Consider the following 19,729-nt stretch of genomic DNA (forward strand, 5'->3'; position numbering starts at 1 on the left):
AATTGAAGGCCCAGGGGACTGAACAACTGAATGTACACCGAAACAGCTTGAGAGGTGTCCTTGAAAGATGGAGCCTTGACGAGCCCGTCGTCCAAATAAGGGAAAACCTCCAGGGATTGTTTTCGTAGAAAAGCTGCTACTGGTGCCAACACTTTGGTGAATACTCGAGGTGCAGACCGAAGGCCAAACGGAAGCACCTTTAATTGGAAATGGCTCTTTCCCACTGTGAATCGCAGATATTATCTGTGAGCTGGGTGTATTGGAATGTGGAAATACGCATCTTCTAAATCCAGAGGCGCCAAATAGTCGCCTGGGTTCAAAAGAGGAAGAATTTCTTGGAGATTGACCATCCTGAGTTTGATGAGATAGGTGTTGAGCTCTCGTAGGTCTAGTATGGGGCGCCAAGTCTCTGCCGTCTTCCGAACCAGGAAGAACCTGGAATAAAAACCTTTGCCCCTCTGAGAGAGAGGTACCGGTTCTATTGCTCCCTTGAGGAACAATTGGTGGGCTTCGAGGTGGAGCAGTCCCAGATGTTTCGTGCGGGTGGCGCCCGGAGCTCTCGTTGGAGGAAGGTCTTGGCACTCCAACGTATGGCCACTCTGAACAATATTCAGGACCCACTGGTCCGATGTTATACACTTCCAGCTGGTCAGGCAAAATTATATCCTGCCCCCCACTGATGTGACTGGGAGGGGAGGAACAGTAGGTAGAGCCAGGAGGCAGCTATTGTCTCTTGGTGTTGTCGCGTCCCTGACAGTTCTGGCGCCCTCGCGGAGATTGGCGAGAGTAAGACGCTGATTGTCCCTGCCGTTGATTTGAATGCTGAGTCTCATAAGATTGCGAAGACTGAGAGGAATATCTCTGTTGGGTGTTGCCTCTGTATGAAGAGAAACCTTTGCCACGAGCGCCTTTAAATGGGACCTTACAGTAGTTGAGTGATCCCAAAGACTTCGCCGTGTCTGTATCCTTTTTTATATTCTGCAGGGCATCGTCAACATGCTTACCAAAGAGCATCTCTCCATCAAATGGGAGGTCCAGGATCTTATTTTGGACCTCCTGGCGAAACCAGGTGGCTCTCAACCAACCTTGGCGACGAAGCACAGCTGACCCTACCAATGCTCGAAAAGCTGTGGAACCTATGTCCATAGTGCATCGATAACTTCAGAGGATGATTTTTCTCCCTCCATCAGAACTCTCTTTGCCTCTTCCCTCGTGGAGTCTGGCAGTTGTCCCACGAACGGCTCCATGTCACACCACATCTGGCAATCGTATCTGCCTAGAATGGCGAGAGCATTTGCTGCTCGAACTAGTAAGCTGGCCATGGAAGAAAACCTCTTCCCCACATTATCCAGGCGCCTACTGTCCTTGTCCGGAGGTGTAGTCAAAGGTGTTGATGGGTTCTTAGACTTGCTTTGAGCAGCCTGTGATATCACTGAATCAGGCTTCGGCTGCCCAAGAAGACAAGCTGGACTGCCATCCGGAGTCTTATACTTCTTTTCCAACCTGGGGAGAACCGGAATCACAGTGGCTGGGTTTTGCATTATCTTCATACCTTCCTCCCACACATGCTCAATAATAGGAATGGACTTGACCGATCTTCTGTACTGATCCTTAAAGTCATACAGGAAACATTCAGACTCTTCCTTTGAAATTGGTAGTCCATACCTCCTTGCAGCTCTCTCCATGAGGTTATGAAACCCCCCTATATCAACCGGAGGGGAAATAGAAGTATCCCGACCAGTGACGTCTGGATCTTGCAACCCTCTGTCTCCTTGATCGAAGTCTGGGTCCTGCAATGGATCAGTCAAGGGATCCACCTGTACCTCATCATCCGAAGAGGTATCCTGCTGAATAGGAGTGGAGGGTCCGGGATCCGGTGTCCGAGAAAGGACCCTAGGAATGACCGTTGGTGGTGTGAGAGACACCACTTGTGACGGAGGAAGTTCGACCACTGGCTGCGCTTGTGGCAACGCCTGAGGTGGAGGTTGCGTAGACTGCATTGACTGTTCCAAAGGAAACCTGTTCCTATAGTCCTGCAGCATCAACTGCAAGTCAGAAATTAAAGAGGCGGGCATGGCCACCATGTCCTGCCCTAAACCTGGTGGACATAGTCCTTGTGGAACATATTGATGCACCTGTTGGTCATATTGCTCATAGTATTCCTCCGTGTCAGTCTCCTGCTGTTTTACATTTAAGTCTGAGGGACTGTAGGCATCCCCAAAATGGCCTTCATTTTCCTCATCCTCGTCCGAATCGTCATCTAGAAGCAATGACGGTAGATCTGTCGAAACTCGTTGAGGAGACGTCATCTCAGGTGTAATTTTCATTCTCTGCAGAGGAAATGGCAGTTTTTTACCCGTCGACGGCTTCGTCGACGGAGCCGTCGTCGACGGTGCGGAGGTCGTCGACGGTATTGTCGACGGAATCGTCGACGGAACAGAAGACCTCGTCGACGGAGTCTTGGTAGTCGTCGACGGGATGATCATCGACGGTCTCATAGACGAACTCGTCGTCATCACCATCATTGTCGTCGTCGAAGTCTTTGTCGTCGTCGACGTGGTTTTCGTCGTCGACGATGCCGTCGACAGCAGCTTTCCGGAGACCACCATCGTCGACGTTGAAGAAGTTATCGTCGACGAACCAGGAACCTTGAACGACGACGAAGTCATCGACACTGAAACCGCTACCGACGACGAGCCCGTCGACGGAGCCAAGGGAGCAGCGTGAATTTTGCCAGAAGTAATCGTCGTCGACGTACCTAATGTTTTTGTCGTCGACGGACGCTGTTTTTTCTCAGGCACGATCCCTGGAGTGCCTGTAGAGTGTTTGTCACCAGTCCTTTCCTTTTTGGACGGAGGAGAAGTAATAGAAACCTCCTTTTTGTCCTTAGAGGCTGTAACTAATCCAGCATCCTGTCCCTGCCTCTCCTTTTCACTTCCGTGAGGAGATTGAAGGGGACTAGCCCTCTCAGACCTGTCAGAGATCTTATGAGGGGCCTTAGAAGGGGGCTCAGCTGAAGAAGAACCAGGAGGAGACCTACCCCTCTTCTTGGACCTGTGAGAGGAAGCCAGAGATGGCGAATCCTCTTCATCCGATGGAAGAACCTCTTTCCGTGTCTTCACTTTTTGAAGCCAGGTCAAAAGCCGTCCCTCTCTGTCACGAAGTGTCTTAGTAGAGAAGGTTCTACAAATTTTGCAGTCTGTGGCCTTGTGGTCAGGGTATAAGCAATAGATACAGCTTTCATGCTTATCCTCCACAAAAAGACGCTTTTTTCCACAAGACGCACAGGACCTGAATAAGGCCTTCGTCTCCTTGTCAGACATGTCCTGATTGAAGTAGAAAACTTGAAGAAATAAACAGTAGAATGAAACTCCCTAGCACAACGTGCGGTAGAAAAATCTGAGGCTCTGAGCTCTCTCAGGAGGGTTCTAGGGGGTGAGGCTGCTCTGATTGGTCCCGACAAAAGTTAGGTCTCTTTTGCACAAAGAGGGTGATAGGATACAAAAGGAGATGAGGCCTAGGCCTATTTTTTCTCTTTTGTTTCTATGGTTGTGATACTACCGAGGCTCCCATTCCGACGACGGGGAATGATACAAAGCATGGGAATCTATGAAAGTTCCAACTCTGGGACAACCCACTCCTCCCGAGACCCCTCGCGCCTGCCCTCACCCACGATTGGCTGCAACTGTATGTGAAAAAAAATAAGTGTTCTATAGCTACGGAGCCTTCCAAAATGTATAACCTTAAAATAATTCCAATTGCTAGGGCATATACTTAAAAAAAATGTTCTCCTTAAGTTTAATAAAAACAAAAATACTAAAAAGAAAGCAGTAATCACCACGAGAAATGACTGTGTTGCTCTTTGAGCTATTCTATAGCTCGTTCGGATTACGTATTTTCCAAGAAGCTGACACCAAGGCCAGCATTTCAGTTCTTTTTAGGGCTCGGCTACGCAGCGCATGCGCTGCATAGGAGGAGACCGCTTGAGCAAGGGACTCATGTCTGAGCATACCCTGCCAACTTATGGCGAACAAAGAGGTACACAAGGGGGTGGTGATGGACGGAGCATCTGAACCAATCAAACACTCACACCCAATCAACAGATCTGGGTTTAATCCATCACTTTTCTTTAGCCCACTCTGCCACCCCAGTTCAGACATGGCCAGATGCAAATCAGTCTGACCCTGTGAGTCCCTTGCTCACTTTGCCACTGGATTCAAGCAAGCCTGGCTGAAGACGGCTGTAACGCCAGAAATCGCTCCTAAGAAGCTTGAATCCGGTCCAGGGAAGGCATGGCTTGGCAGTTCGGGCTGGACTGTTCCCATGAGGCACAGGGTCAGACTGATTTGCATATGGCCGTGTCTGAACTGGGGTGGCAGAGTGGGCTAAATAACGGTGATGGATTAAACCCAGAACTGTTGACTGGGTGTGAGTGTTTGAGTGGTTCAGGTGCTCCGTACATCACCACCCCCTTTTGTACCGCTTTGTTTGCCATAAGTTGGCAGGGTATGCTCACACATGAGTCACTTGCTCACTTTGCCACTGGATTCAAGCAAGCCTGGCTGAAGACGGCTGTAATGCCAGAAACCGGTCCTAGGAAGCTTGAATCCAGTCCAGGGAAGGCATGGCTTGGCAGTTCGGGCTGGACTGTTCCCATGAGGCACAGGGTCAGACTGATTTGCATATGGCTGTGTTTGAACTGGGGTGGCAGAGTGGGCTGAAGAACGGTGATGGATTAAACCCAGATCTGTTGACTGGATGCGAGTGTTTGATTGGTTCAGATGCCCCGTCCATCACCACCCCCTATTGTACCGCTTTGTTTGCCATAAGTTGGCAGGGTATGCTCAGACGTGAGTCACTTGCTCACTTTGCCACTGGATTCAAGCAAGCCTGGCTGAAGACGGCTGTAATGCCAGAAACCGGTCCTAGGAAGCTTGAATCCGGTCCAGGGAAGGCATGGCTTGGCAGTTCGGGCTGTACTGTTCCCATGAGGCACAGGGTCAGACTGATTTACATATGGCCGTGTCTGAACTGGAGTGGCAGAGTGGGCTAAAGAACAGTGATGGATTAAACCGAGATCTGTTGACTAGGTGTGAGTGTTTGATTGGTTCAGATGCTCCGTCCATCACCACCCCCTTTTGTACCACTTTGTTCGCCATAAGTTCGCAGGGTATGCTCAGACGTGAGTCCCTTGCTCACTTTGCCACTGGATTCAAGCAAGCCTGGCTGAAGACGGCTGTAATGCCAGAAACCGGTCCAAGGAAGCTTGAATCCGGTCCAAGGAAGGTATGGCTTGGCAGTTCGTGCTGGACTGTTCCCATGAGGCACAGGGTCAGACTGATTTACACATGGCTGTGTCTGAACTGGGGTGGCAGAGTGGGCTAAAGAACGGTGATGGATTAAACCCAGATCTGTTGACTGGGTGTGAGTGTTTGATTGGTTCAGAGGCTCCGTCCATCACCACCCCCTTTTGTGCCGCTTTGTTCATTATTGATGGCGGGAGTATGTTTTAAGCTCATTTCTAAAGCCAAGGACAAAAGTGTACTGTAGTACTATATTGCCAGATACTTATTGAATGATTAACCCTCTTGATTTACAGTCGGGCGATTTTAGGCAACTGATCTAATCTTAACTTGTGCATAGCTCAAAATCTCTGTACGGGCCTTCATCACTTTCAGAGGTGGGAGTAGTGTATTGAGTTGGAAGTCTATACCACAAATATTTTTCAGGACCAACAAAAACTAACTCTATGCCATGGATATGGACTGTTTTCGAAAAACTGGCTTAGGGTGGGGAGGCTCAGACGTTAGCACTGTTCCCTTTACAAACAAAACCAGCACACAGACTTGTTGCAGTGTGCAACATGGGCTATAATGAAAACCCATCCAGGTCATCTCCTTAGGCTTGAAAGATAGTTGAGGCGACAGACTCTTGTGTTCTGTGGAAAAGACCACTTTACTCAGAAGCAAGTGGAGCTCATAAAATAAATCATGCTGCAGTTTAACCCCACACTCTAAATCTCTCTAGCATTGTTAGTACAATTATCACTGTCCCCTTCCACTGCCCCAAGCATTGTTAACCTATTCTGGCTCTGAAGCCTCCTCCCAAACTTTAAACAAACATTTAACTTTAGATCTAACTCTTAACTTGATTTGCCCTGGTCTTTTCGTGTGAATCCACTTCGATGAACTCCTTTCCATCAAATGGGCAGTAAGTCTTGGGCACCTCCTCTTTTGCTAGTTGATTGTGTGGTTTTCCCCTACCTCTTTGCTACTTAACCTTCTCTGCTCTCCACCAGCCTTAACCTGAGCTCTATTCTTCCACCTCCAGAGAAACACTGACCAAATTCATCAATAAACTAGAGCCTTTTTATTGAACAAGATATAACTTCCCCACAGACTGCTGAGAATTTGAAACAAGCAATGGCATAGCCAATAGACCTCGCCTTTGGGACCTTATATGTGTTTAGCCATGCAACAGTTGATGTAGTTGCACCAAGGATTTTGTGATGGATAACCAAACACTTATAAGGTACCAAAGGCGAGACCTATTGGCTATGCCAATGCTTGTTATGGATTGTCAGAGCAACAGCTGGACCTAGGAACACAAAATTAGGGTTCACATACTGTATTTCATTTTAAAACAGCTTTTTCCAATATAGCATGCGCTGCTTTTGTTTTGTTACTTTTTATTCTATTTTCTAAATTTTAAGAATTTTTTTCTGCAGGTGGAGTATTTTTTTCAAAATGTATGTGAGCGCATTATTATTTGGACCCAGTCTCTAAGGATCTACTTGACAGATTCTCTAGTATGATGGAGAGGAGGCAAGAATACACATCTGCTTCTTTCTGCATATCACTGGCACATGTGCTTCCTTATTTGAGAATGTTCGTTAAAATCTGCAGTTGTCTATCGTTTTTACACACAATTATAATAATATATTAAAATTACACATGCACATGTAAATAGTAACTTAGAATGCTCAGTTAAAGGCAAGTCATTTTTTTCTATTCAAATGGGAAACTGTTTATTAAATACATTGAAATTTCCCCAAAACCTTATGTGATAAGGGACATTATGGTAACACTGCAAATCTTAGGCCAACCATGAAGAGAAGTCCCCTGCTGAAAAAACGAATAGGTGCTTCCTTAAAGTCAACTTTCCCAAAAAAAACTCTTTTGATGCCCACAACATATCTCACACTTCACTAAGTCAACCTACAAAGCCCACCCTTACAAATAAAGTAGTCCTGCAATCTTGCTCCAGCACAAATCAATTATGTTAGAAAATGCCCCTTTTGCATGGTCACCTCTGGTTTTTGTCTAATGTATTTGCTGGATTTTAGACTCTGAACACTGGAATAATGCTGCACAGAGTACATGCTCAGCCCCCCAAACATGTAGGAATTGGCTAATACCTTATTAGTGGCCTTAACTTTTCTATAAAGCCATAGTATATGGTGCGTAACTGCACCCATGGGATAAAGTTAAATGTCACCTATGAACTGTAGCACCTATTGCCCCATCCACAAGTGTCACAGAAAACATGGCTTCCGGTCTACCGCTGTTGTCTGACTGTTGCAGAATCCCTCTTAAATATGAGTAAGCCCTATGTAAGCCTTGTAGACCACAAGGTAGGGTGTGTGGTACTTAAAAGTCTGTTAAAAATAATGAAACAGCTAGTTTTAATAGTGATTAAAAACCCAATTCAATGGTGAAGTCTGATTTGTTATAAATATTAAGGAAAAGTAACTTTTATAAAGGACCATTTCTCTACCTGAAGTACCTGGAGGCTAATTAGCTTTAGATCTCCAAGTTCTCCCAACCTGTACTTGGCCTGTATAAAGTGTTAATGAGATCTCAATTCCTCCCCAGAGCACATACTAGTCTGGACCTGAAGGGACAAACAGGACTCCTCTAAGCTCAATGGAATACACAGGTTGGAGGCCTGCCTCCCCCCAGTTAACACCAGTGTTGAATCCTGCATGATGGGTCTACCTGAAGCACATGTATAGGTTTTGCTCCCTTAAAAGGGAACAAACAGGGCAGTTCTTATGTATAACCAGTTTGGTTGCTGAATGACCCTGCTTTTCTCCTACCAGACTTCTGTCTTTGTGTTTGTTGTAATATTTTCCCTGCCTCATACTGGATTTTTGTGTTAGATGTGGAAGGGCACTAGGATTATCATAGTAAACACCATCTTGAATTTGCCCTGACACATTGCATATTGGGTGTTTGCAGTATTTTATGGATTTATCTTACTGCTGCATTATGAGAGATGTAGGACATACAGTTAGGTTTACCTATGCACATGAAGACTTTTATTAACAATGAAATGTGCATTAGGAAATGTGAAATAACGCACATTGGGAGCTTATGAAGTTAGGCATTGGAAGTTTTATTTATCCTTTGAAATTTCAAAAACATGTTTTCTTTAAAGATCAAACAGTAACAGTCTTTTGCATATAACACATATGTATCATCACATAGAGGGCAGTAAAAGTCGGAGGCATCTAAGCCACTCAATCTGATATGGAGGAAGGCAATGAACCACCACCCACTATGTCACCACCTGAGCCTTCAAGACGCAGACCAAAAGGTTCAACCCTACCAGATTTTCCAGAAGGATCTGAGGAATCCACAATACCAAGGGAAACACAATAACTTGCTTTAAGGGAAATACAACTGTGCTGGAGGCTTTTACAGCAGCATCACAGTGCTCCGCATCAAAGATCTTCTGCTCCTTTTACACCCAATGAGGAGTCAGAAACTTTAGATTTGTTGGATGATTTAGATATCTCCATGTTAGCAGTGGAGCCCCTACAAAATAAAAACATAAAATACGTTAGTAAACAGTTAGTGGGCATTAACAAAATCCTTAATTCCATCAAAGATGGTTTAGATAAACTCACAAATAAAGTTGAGGAGGGGTAAAGAACCCTTTATGACAAATTTGATCAGTTAACAGAGGCAGTAACCAACTTAGATTCTGTTAGGCAACAAGAAAGTGTCTCACATAAGGGCAAACATCACCAATATATACCACACCTTGATGGGTTCACTAGATCAGTTAACCGTTTTGCTTATTCTACTGTCACTTTATCAAGGTACGTGATTAACATGCAGGTTGAGATGAGGCTCATTTGTGGAAATGTTGCACATGGCCTTGTGCAGGTAACATTCAAAGTAATAAACAGCTGCTTCTGATGAATTAGGTGGTGGTTAAAGTAAAGAGGCTTCAAGACTCAGTAGCCTCTCTATTACTGACGGCATGAATGTGCATCACACTCGTTGTCTAGCTACAGGTGGTGATGTCTCTGCAAATGGTAATATTGAAACCACAGAGAAGGGCAGTGTTGGAGAGGAAGAAGAAGGCATTAGAACATTTTAATTTGAAACTCTTGTTTTGTTCTTTGTTACAGACTGAAAATGTAATCAATGTCAGGTTTACTAACACATTGATACATTTTAGGAAAATAACGATAATTGCCAAAGCCTGAAAATTAGGTTCATTTTTTGTTCAGTCAGAGCAAATCTGTTGTCTTTCGCTTTGTACAAATTTGACTTTTTACACTTACCTTTAAAAATAATGAGTAGTTATATCTGCACATCTTGCCCTTCCTTTGGCACCTCTCAAAGCATCTAGCAGTAGTTTGTGCAGTGGATTCGCTTCTTGAATGTAAGAATCCAAATCAGAATCAACAGTGAGGAGTCCTTTTCTAATCACTGTATTATGCAATTGTAGGAAAGTAGGATCTGCTCTTATGGTTACCCCCACTTTTTACCTGGTGCTAAGCTGTTTTTGACTAATCTGACTGGGATCCTGCTAATCAGAACCCCAGTCTCTCTGCTGAAGCATGTATTATGCTACCCATGGGAGACCATCCAAACTAACTACAGGTGTGCTACTGCAGCCTGTGTAAGCTGGTGCTAGCACCACTTACGAAAGATATAGGTTTCCTATATCTATAGTCACTGCACTTAAAACCTAAAAAGTCACCCCTATAGCTGGCCTTTACAATCCTAAAGGCAGGGTGCTTAGTTCTAAGAGTGAGGGTGCCCCTGCATGAGCAGGACACCCATACAGCCTACGGAGTCCATTCTCCCGAGATGTAAGTGAAGCAGCCCTATGCCATATAGAGGGGCACTGCGTATTACGCTACGACTATCTCGAAGCTGGCTGCAACGAATCCAGAAGAGCCCTCTGTTAGGCTCTCCATGTCCCCTGTACCAGTCAGTCTTCCAGACCCAGACATCCCAAAATGGCCGACAAAAGACACAATTCTGTCTTCCTGCTGCTGAGCCAAGCTCAAGCAGGGGAAGGCAGAACAATAGGCATCCTGTCACAGGGAGGTGTGACCACCTCCCAGACAGGATTTAGTGTGTTGGGGCAGGGTAGGTGCGCATGCCAACAACACTGAGTTTGCATGAGGGGTACATTTGGTGCCCCCATGCATAGTCCAGTTCAAACCTGCTCTGGCGCAAAACTGGACAAAGGACATGGGAGTAACCTCCCAACTGTCCAGACCCTCCCCTGGGAGGGTCCCCTGAATCGTCCCAAACCTTTCCTAAGTGTTCTTAACAGCTTAGCTGTGGGTGGGTCCCTTGATTCGTCGAGGGACAAGATTCAATTCAGATACCACTTCTTCTTCTACCGTCTGGGCACTCTGGACTTTGCTGGACCTCGTTTGGGCCAGACTTCGTCTGTCTTCCAGTCTGCTGCCTCATCTGTGTCTGTGCACCATACAGGAACCTTCCAAGGCTTGTGGGCATCAAAGACACCTGAAGGAATCGCCCTTGAAGTGAAGGAGTCACTTCCCTGCATTCGCAGGCACCGCAACTAAGCTGACCAGTCTGCTGATCCTGAGCTCTTACGGACCCCAAAAGGTTATGCAACACAGGTGGTGGCTCTCCACAGCTCTCGAGGCCTGTGATGGAGCAAGGTTTCATGCGTAAATAGACTTGCTTGGAATCAACCCTCTCGAAATAACATATAATGAACTAATCAATATGTTTTGTCTTACTAACAGTTGCATTACACGACATTTCTAGTATCTAGGGGAAGCTCGCCTATGTGCTTTTAGTAACAGTAACCCGAGTGTCTAAAATTGACCTCCGAAAATGCAGGAAACTTTCTGCGTATGCACCTGCCACACTCACGTGGTGTGACGTCTTTCGCTTTGTGGGAATTCTTTGCAGCTACGCACTAGTATTAAAGATGGCCGCTTCATGTTTTACATACCAAAGCACATGCTGCTGCTCTAACTAAACTTTGTTCGTTCTGCTTAACTATTAATGCTGTAGTTAAAATAAAGTAATGGGAATAGAGTAGAGATAAGTGGTATACAGTGCGTTCATTTATTTCCTTGTTCTAAATTGTTTTTCTTTGACTTTGCTGCTAGCTCGTATTTGGGCCCGACAAGAGTTTCTGAACCCCATCTTGAAAAGGCTGCGTCTGCGCAGAGGAACTCTAAACTCTGAAGCATTGGCATTGAAAGACAGCCAAGTTCCGACTTACTTGTAATATTCCTGGGAAGATGACCGCCTGACCTCTCAAGAGGAACTGATTGAATACAATATGTATAAAATTGAAACATTTAATGCTGGGTGGAATAAAAGTGCATGGAAAAGTAAAAATTATGGGCGGGAACACTGATTCTGAATATTGGATGAAGATGATATCATAACTGGTATGGTGTGATGACCTCTCCTCATCTTTTGACCAATCAAATCAAGGGAATACACAAAATTGCAGCACTGGGGGGTGGTACATTACCCTGGAAAATTGTATAACTAAGGTAGGCTTATCTAGTTAGATTGTCCAACTTGTCCGAATAGCTGACATGTCACTGACCCAACGCACGCTATAGGAGATTGAGAGCAGGGGTGCTGGAGGAGCACTCTATCAGAAGAATCAGGAATTGCTGAGGGAGAAGAATCAATTACCCAATTGGGGTCCGACTGTTAGCCGCAGAGAGGGATGTGAAGCTGGCGTTGCACTTAGCTGAGGGTACCTGTCTTGACCTGCATCTGTCCTGTCCTGATCCGCATTGGTCCGCACCTGTCTTGTCCTGATCTGCACCTGACCTGCCCTGTTGGCACCTGAACTGTCGGGAGTCCTGTTCTGTATACCAGACTGTGGCCAGGGTTGGTCTTTACACCCTTCTGAGTAAATATAAATCTGTGTGGGTATGTCATTGAATTGTTTCCCTTTCTCACCCTTCCCAGGTATTAATGTCTAATGAAAGTCATGTAATATTTCTACAGTTACTCATTTTGTTTCTTATATTCTTGCTTGAAAACTCTCTTATTAAGTTTTTATGGACATGTGCAAATAAGAACTTACATAGATAAAGCGTTTAAAACGTTCCTGAGTCTGTGGGTATTTTATGAAGGTAAAATGTTATTTTTCTACCTATTATTCTAACACATTTGATCCCTTAGGACCTAAATACAGGTGACAAGGATTGGTAAGTCAAATGTGTATAGGTACAAGTCCTAGAGTAAATTAAAATCCTGATTGGCAAATGGTAAAGGCCGGGTTACCTGTTCAAAGTGTGAATGTTTATGGGCCCAGGTGAGTATGGTAACTGAGCAGGTAACTCTACGCGCCATCACCTGCCCTGTCCTCTCACCAATTTTGAGGACAGTATCCCTCGTAGGACCTGCAGGAACCAAACCCCTGTGCACCGCATTGACTTGCCGTTGCCATCAAGATCTTCAGGCTCCAAATAGCCCCAACTTCGAACATCTCCAGTGACCAGAATCTTCTTCCACACTGCATTGCTTGCACCTTGGCCTGCATCTTTTGGTGAGCTGCTCGAGGTCCTCTTGTGACTCCAATGACTCCGCCCTGTAGGTCCTGTTGAGGATCACCTTTGTTTCTCTTGGGCTCCCTTGATTGCTCGGGCTTGCCCTGACTCCCCTGCTTGTGGTGAGCCCCCTGGACCTTGCTGGTCACGACACTGCACCTTCTTCGACAATCATCCGTTGTGGTTCAGCTTGTGCATGGCTCCTGGTCTTCCTCAGAATTGCTTGGTCCTCACAGCTGCAAAGTAAAGGTCACCATCAACTCTCTTGCAACACCTGACATCGGTGGGCATTCGTCTTTCAAATCTCCTGGCCACCCCTGAGTGACATAGACTCTGTCCCATCTGCTTGCAGGTACCTCTCAACTAGAATCCACCTTCAGATTCCACCAGACACTTTCTCCTTCTCCAGTAGTGGCACTTTCCTGAAGCCTTACATAAGAAACGACAGTGGTTTCCAACACCACTTCGCACCTATGCATCGGTGGGGTGGCTCTCCAACCTTCTGTCTTCCATGGGGTTTCTTCAAGATCCACTGGGAATGGTCCTTAATCTTTAAAAATCCAACTGCGACTTACATGTTGACTTGTACAGATAACGAGGTTGTGTTCCCACACTGCACACGGTCTCTGTGTGGTTCCTAGTTACTCACCTTGGGGGTACAGCACTTCAACGTCCTCTAGACCTTGTCTTTACCTGAGTCGTGTTTCTTATACCACTTTCTTAATAGATGGTTGGTTCCTCCCCCCTGCCCCCCCCCCCCCCCCGGGTCCACTGTGTATTCTGTGCTACTTACAGTGATTTCCACGCAAAGTATTGTGTGCATTGTGCATATCTCCAGGTAGGAGATATCTAAACTTGTTAGAGAGTATTATATAATAGATACATATTTTTATAACTACCTTGTGTGGTTCTTTTTCACTTAATCTATACATATAAGATTGTGTTTCGATAAAACAAGCTGCTTTACACTAGTTCTGGACTAAGCCTGAAGACTGCTCTCCACTGCTACCACTTAGAGAGCTTTCTATGGTGTCTAAGACCTCCTAAATCACCATAATAATTGTCTGGACTGGTGCAGGGTGTCCACTTGCATAAGTGTACATTATATACCAAGGCAGCTTCTCACAGCAATATAGCACAGGTTGCTGTTATTTTACATTATTTGTCAGGGCTATATTGCACTCTTTGGGTGCTTCGGTTGAGATATGGAGGTAAAATCCAAGGCTGTAAAGCTTTAGCAATGTCCATTATAACAAAAAATGTAATATTACTACTTGTGAAAATGCACCCAGCCTAGATATATATTAAGATTATCAAACCACTTACCAAGCAAATACCCATCATCAAAGTCTCCTTTAGATAGACAATTGTAAATGTCACTGTGCCTAAAGAAGTAGGAGTCATATGTGCTGCTTGGGAAACAAGCAATAAGGTCTGTGGTACTAACCCTCACACTGCATGCAATAAAGTCTGTGATAATCACCCACACCCTGTATGTTTAAAGAGTGACAAATATTGTGATTACAAAGCAAATGCACATTGCAGATGGTGAGCATATTGCTACATGAGTCCCATCTACACAACCAATTGCATGTGGAAAATGTGCAATATGATACAAAGGTAATTTGGTATGCTGTAAGTCCTGTTGTGTGTTAGGAAAACATATATGCTTATTAATTTTTCCCAACATGACATCCAAAACCTTATAAAAATATGAGATAAGGAACTTTAGGAAACACCACCTGTTACTGCCATTACACCCTGGTAACTACCAGAGGCTAAACTCTGAAGGGAGCAGAGTACTTGCACATGAGGAGGTATAGCAATACTCCTAGCAGTGTTTCTTCCTATAAGGGGTTTAAGCTCAGTTACCAGGTCTAAAATAGCCTGACTACTAAGTATAAAATATCTCCTCCTTTGTTTGTTCAAGAAGGGTAATCCTGACCCTAGAAATTCTTTCCTGCCTCCTCCTCCTCTGCAGACCAGCCATCATTCATATCGTCCTCGCCATCATATAAAAAGCAGCCATCTTGAAAGGGTCTGAGGCACTCTGGGATTGTTAGGTTGCACCTGATTACCACTTCATTCCATTTGGTGCTAAACTGCATGTGCAAAATTCTCATTCGCAAATTGTGAATGTTTCATACATACAAATAGGTAAATATTATTAGGAAATTCCTAATAGGGAATAGCGATTTGGAGTAGCAAAATTAGCAATTTAGAATTTTGTTTTTTTTTTAAAAATAGCGAACAAATGGCCTTTTGTTCATAAGAAAAGGTAGACGTTGAAAAATTAAAATTGTCGTAAAACATTAGGAAACTTTTAGCATACGAATAGTTTAATGCATGTTGATATTACCCTACCAGTAAGTTGAGATTACTGATTATAAATGGCAGTTGGTAATATTCACAAAACTAGAATGTTTTAAAAGATGACACAGATAAATGGTGCCCTCTCAACTATCCTTGCAACTCTTCTCTATTATTATGACTAGGTGATTTTAGATGTTTGTCTCAGCATACCATGACACAAAGACTGTCTCTCAGTGTTCACATTGATAAAGCTTCCACCTCTGAACTTTCACCATGCCTACTGGTCTGGTACCTCTCCCCTGACTATCTTATCACGGCTAACATCGTACCTCAAAACTCCCACATTTCCATGGGCCTGGTGGATGTGTGGCGTTCTCTGCATCCAGATATGATTAACTTCACGTTTTATTCCAAAGCACATAAGCGTATGTCCCGCATAGATTACTTTCTCACTAACCTGGCGGATATTGGACACTTTAGACATCCTTGAGCCCTACCTAGGGGTATTTCCGACCATTCCTCAGTGTGGGTGGAGCTCACCTATTTTTAACATAGGCATAGGCGTAGTGCTATATCTATCAATCCGTGGTTGCTCAAAATCCCAGACATTAGGGAAAGTTTGACTACCCAGACAGATCACTACTTTACTGCACAGATTTTGTGGGAAGCGTACAAAGCAGTGGTGAAGGGGCAAGCGTTAATTTTGAAAGTGGGTTAAAAAAAGCCCTGAAATTGCACCTTCTCAACCGTTACTTGGGCCCTTAATTCCGTACGCTTAACACTTGTCCATATTTACTCTGTGTCTCTCAGTTTTTCTTTTTCACCCTCCCTTCTCTCTGCTTTCCCCGTCCGCTCCTCCTTAATTCTCCCCTATCCTACTACCTTACCCTCTTTTCTCATCTAGAAGAGTTAAGATCTCTGGACCTTCTCTCTCTGACCTGGACTCTCCCCGCTATTCTACTGTAAACTTCCCTCCCCCCTCTCACTCTACGACCACACCAGTCATCTCTTTCTTCTCATCTCACTCATCCCAATTCGCCCTTTGCTCATTGATCTCTTCCACACGATCCCTGCGCATCTTCATCATACCCATTTTATTCCTCCTCCCTCAAACGTTTCCCCATCTCTCTTCTTTTGTCTCAACTATCACTCTTCCAGCCCTTTCTCTCTGAGCCATACTACCCTGTAATTTTGCTATCTTTAGTCCTTGGCTCTCGTACACTTCGTTGTTTTTCACTTTCGTTATGGTCATTATAGCATATCGTGTACTTACATTTTTCCTCAACTCTCTTGAATTCATTCTAGCAACACTGTTATGTTATGCTTATCTTGATGTTTCCTTGTAAAGCGCTACATACAGGAAGATGCAGTGGTGCTTTCTCTGGATGCCTCTATGGCATTTTATTCTATAGAATGGCCCTACCTCTCTCAGGTGTTGTAGTGTTTTGGGTCTGGCCCGAAAATTTGGGGTTGGATCAAATTGTTATATCCGGACCTGCGAGCCCAGGTTAAAGTTAATAACCGCTTATCCCAAAAATTTACATTGGGTAGAGGCACCCGACAGGGCTACCCACTCTGCCCTCTCATCTTCTCTTTGATTCTGGAACCATTGGCCTCCTGGATACGGAGAGATGTGTCCCTTAGGGGACTGAAATGGAGTGAGGATCATGAAGATAGAATATCATTGTATGCCGAAGACATACTGGTGTACCTAGCATCTCCTCGTGCATCCCTTAACAGCCTCCTACATATCTTTACTAACTTCTGCAAGTATTCAGACTACCCATTAACTGAACAAAATCAGTTACATATATTCTCCATGGCCACAGGCCCCCTGGTTGCCCCCGGGCTGCGACCTGGAGGTGGCCTTCGATGGTTTTAGCTATTTTGGGATTTTTATTACCCCCGAACCTTGTCTCTCCTACAACAAGAATTTGGCAGCCCCTCTAGACAGACTTCAAAAAGATGTCACCCACTGGAAAACCCTTCCTCTGTCGTTACTGGGCCGAGCAGTCCTCTTTAAGATGTTGGCCCTCCCTCGGTTTTTATACACCCTTCAGAACTTCCCATAACCAATCTCTGATTCGTATTTCAAAAGTATCGACAGTGAGTTGAGGTCACTGCTATGGAGTGGAGGGATGCCGCATATTGCATTATACAAATTGTCTAAGGGGTGGTACGACAGAGGGATCGTCCTCCCAGATATGCGACTCTATTATTGGGCCTCCCAACTCGTCTCAGTAAACGACTGGTTATACCGTCCGTTGGACCCCGCATATATGCTTGACAAGTACCAAATGGGTCAGAAAGGGTATTTAGGTGCCCTCTACATGAAGGTCCGGAAAGGGAGGTTTTTGTGCCTCACGGCATGCACGGTGCAAGTCTGGCATCAGGCAACCAAACGCCTGGGTTGGACTGATGAACTAACGCAGTCCACCCCGCTGTGGTACACACAGAAGCTGGGACTCTTGTGCCATCACCGAGGGTTTGACAAATGGGACACAATAGGACTCTCCAATATAGGCCACCTTGTGAAAAAGGGACAAGTCCTGTCTTTCCCGGAACTGCAAGAGAAGTACAAAATGACTCTGGGGGTGGCGTTTCGATATTTGCAAATCTGCATGCTTTAACAACCGCTCTGCCAGACATGAGTAACCTCCTGGAATCATCTCCTCTTAATGATTGATTACTCTCTGAATCACTCCCAGAGAAGGCCATTTCCTTAACCTACAGAAGCTGTGTAATAACTTACTGACCCTTTTCTAGTTCTCCGTAGCCGGTGGCAAGCCGACATTGGCGACATGGACGATGATGACTGGCAGACAGTGCTGATGTCACCGAGAGGGGTGGCCATTTCAGTTCGCTTTCAGCTCATTCAATTAAAAGTCTTACATAGAACTTACCTCTCCGGGGTTACACTAGCTAAAATTGGGACGCGACAGGATGCATCTTGTTTAAGGGGTTGCCACCAGGATGCTACCTTTTATCAGACTATCTGGGATTGCCCATCCCTGCGTCCCCTCTGGGAAGGGGCTACCACATACTCACAAGATGCACTAAATAAACAGATTCACCTCACTCCATCATTGGGGCTCCTTAATATTTGGGAACTATCCGACCTCACTGAAACAGAACAACAATTGATTAGCTTGGGTTATCTGCTGGTGAAGAGAGCTATTGCAATGAAGTGGAGGGTGGTGGGTCAGCGGTCGATAAACTCATGGGCGGCTGAGCTAGATAAATATATGGTGGCAGAAAAAGAAGTATTCAAAATCAGAGGATGCCCCAAGAAATGGGACAGAAAGTGAGTGGGTGGAATGCATATCGTGGAAACCTATGTGAATCTCCAACTTTAGAATTGGAAATGGCTAGAGAAAAGCATCTTACGCTTGACACGATAAAATGGCTGTCTAACTAAGTTCTGTACTCTGTACTTGAAGTTCTAATGTCACATTAGCTGCGATTTACACATGTGATGATTGGAACTTTCTTATCAATAAACAAACCAGTTAAAAAAAACTTCCACATCTGCCTACCCCATAGGCTCAAACTATTCCAAACTACCACTTCATAATTCGAACCTGATTGATCTTCAGGACCACAACTTGTTTAAAGGCCTCTGCACTATGTTTCCTACCTATACGCTTAATGCAATGTTCTCACCCTCTGACTGACCATATTACTTAGGGAACATGGATTGCCAAATGCTCAGTGTCACACAAATTGGTTTTTGCTTTAAAGTTGTTGAGACCCATATTCTCCTTCTTGTCTCGGTCATTCCCCTTTATCCAAATTGTACTCTCTTTTCCTGGTCTTACTTGCATTTCTCCTTACCTGCCAATTCGCTTTCCCTTTTTGACTTCCTATATTCTCTTCCATTTTTCAACTCTCATTTTGCCCTCTCTCCTGTGTGAGTTCTTCCCTGCTCCCTTTCTAATTCCTCCCCCTTTTCCATTTTTCCTCCCTCCTCCAATCCTTTTTCTAACTTACTCCTTTGTCCACCCTTGTCCTACTTCATCCCTGATGTCTTTTCTTCTCCTTTCTCATTGCTCCCTCTCTCCGCATTCTCTTTTTAACCTCCCTCAAGTGATCCCCTCCCCTCTTTTCCATGCTCCTTTTTTTTGCTTTCCTCCCTCATACTTCATATTCCCCCTTGCTCCCACACTCCATTGATGCTGGTCAGGTTGTTGTCTATCTATTGGAATAATTAATACTAAACTCCATTTCTCACAGACCGATTCATAGGGGCTTCTTAGTCCAGGAGAGCCAGTGAAAAGCCGCCACTTCTTTTTGACACCCCCTAGGTGTCTTTGGTTCTAGAAGGTCATTGGACCTAAATCAATCCACTCGATTTGTACGACTGTTTGTACTAGACCTTTATAAATTTCCTACTGCCAGACCTCCTGGATACTCAGTATTGCCACACCAGATATACAGAAAAACAGCTACAAAGAACCTGCACTTCCAGATGGCAGAGTGTCTCATATACCCTTTACAGCTAAAGATATTCCTTACCTTAACTGTGAATCGGCCAAAAGGAGAACAACAATACCACAATATTTACTTATTTCATAGTCATGAATATATTACATTGATATCTTGAGC

At 44.7% G+C, this 19,729-nt stretch overlaps 1 protein-coding gene across 1 annotated transcript; it reads right to left on the reverse strand.

Annotated features, from left to right (window-relative positions):
• Positions 1–723: 723 nt before the first annotated feature.
• On the reverse strand, positions 724–3,323 carry LOC147697992 (uncharacterized). The gene is given in 2 exon segments (XM_086933383.1): positions 724–1,154; positions 1,157–3,323. Coding segments are annotated over 2 exon segments (2,598 nt in total).
• Positions 3,324–19,729: the final 16,406 nt, after the last annotated feature.

This window comes from Lissotriton vulgaris, chromosome 8, assembly GCF_964263255.1.
Source record: "Lissotriton vulgaris chromosome 8, aLisVul1.2, whole genome shotgun sequence".
Classification (NCBI taxonomy): Eukaryota; Metazoa; Chordata; class Amphibia; order Caudata; family Salamandridae; genus Lissotriton; species Lissotriton vulgaris.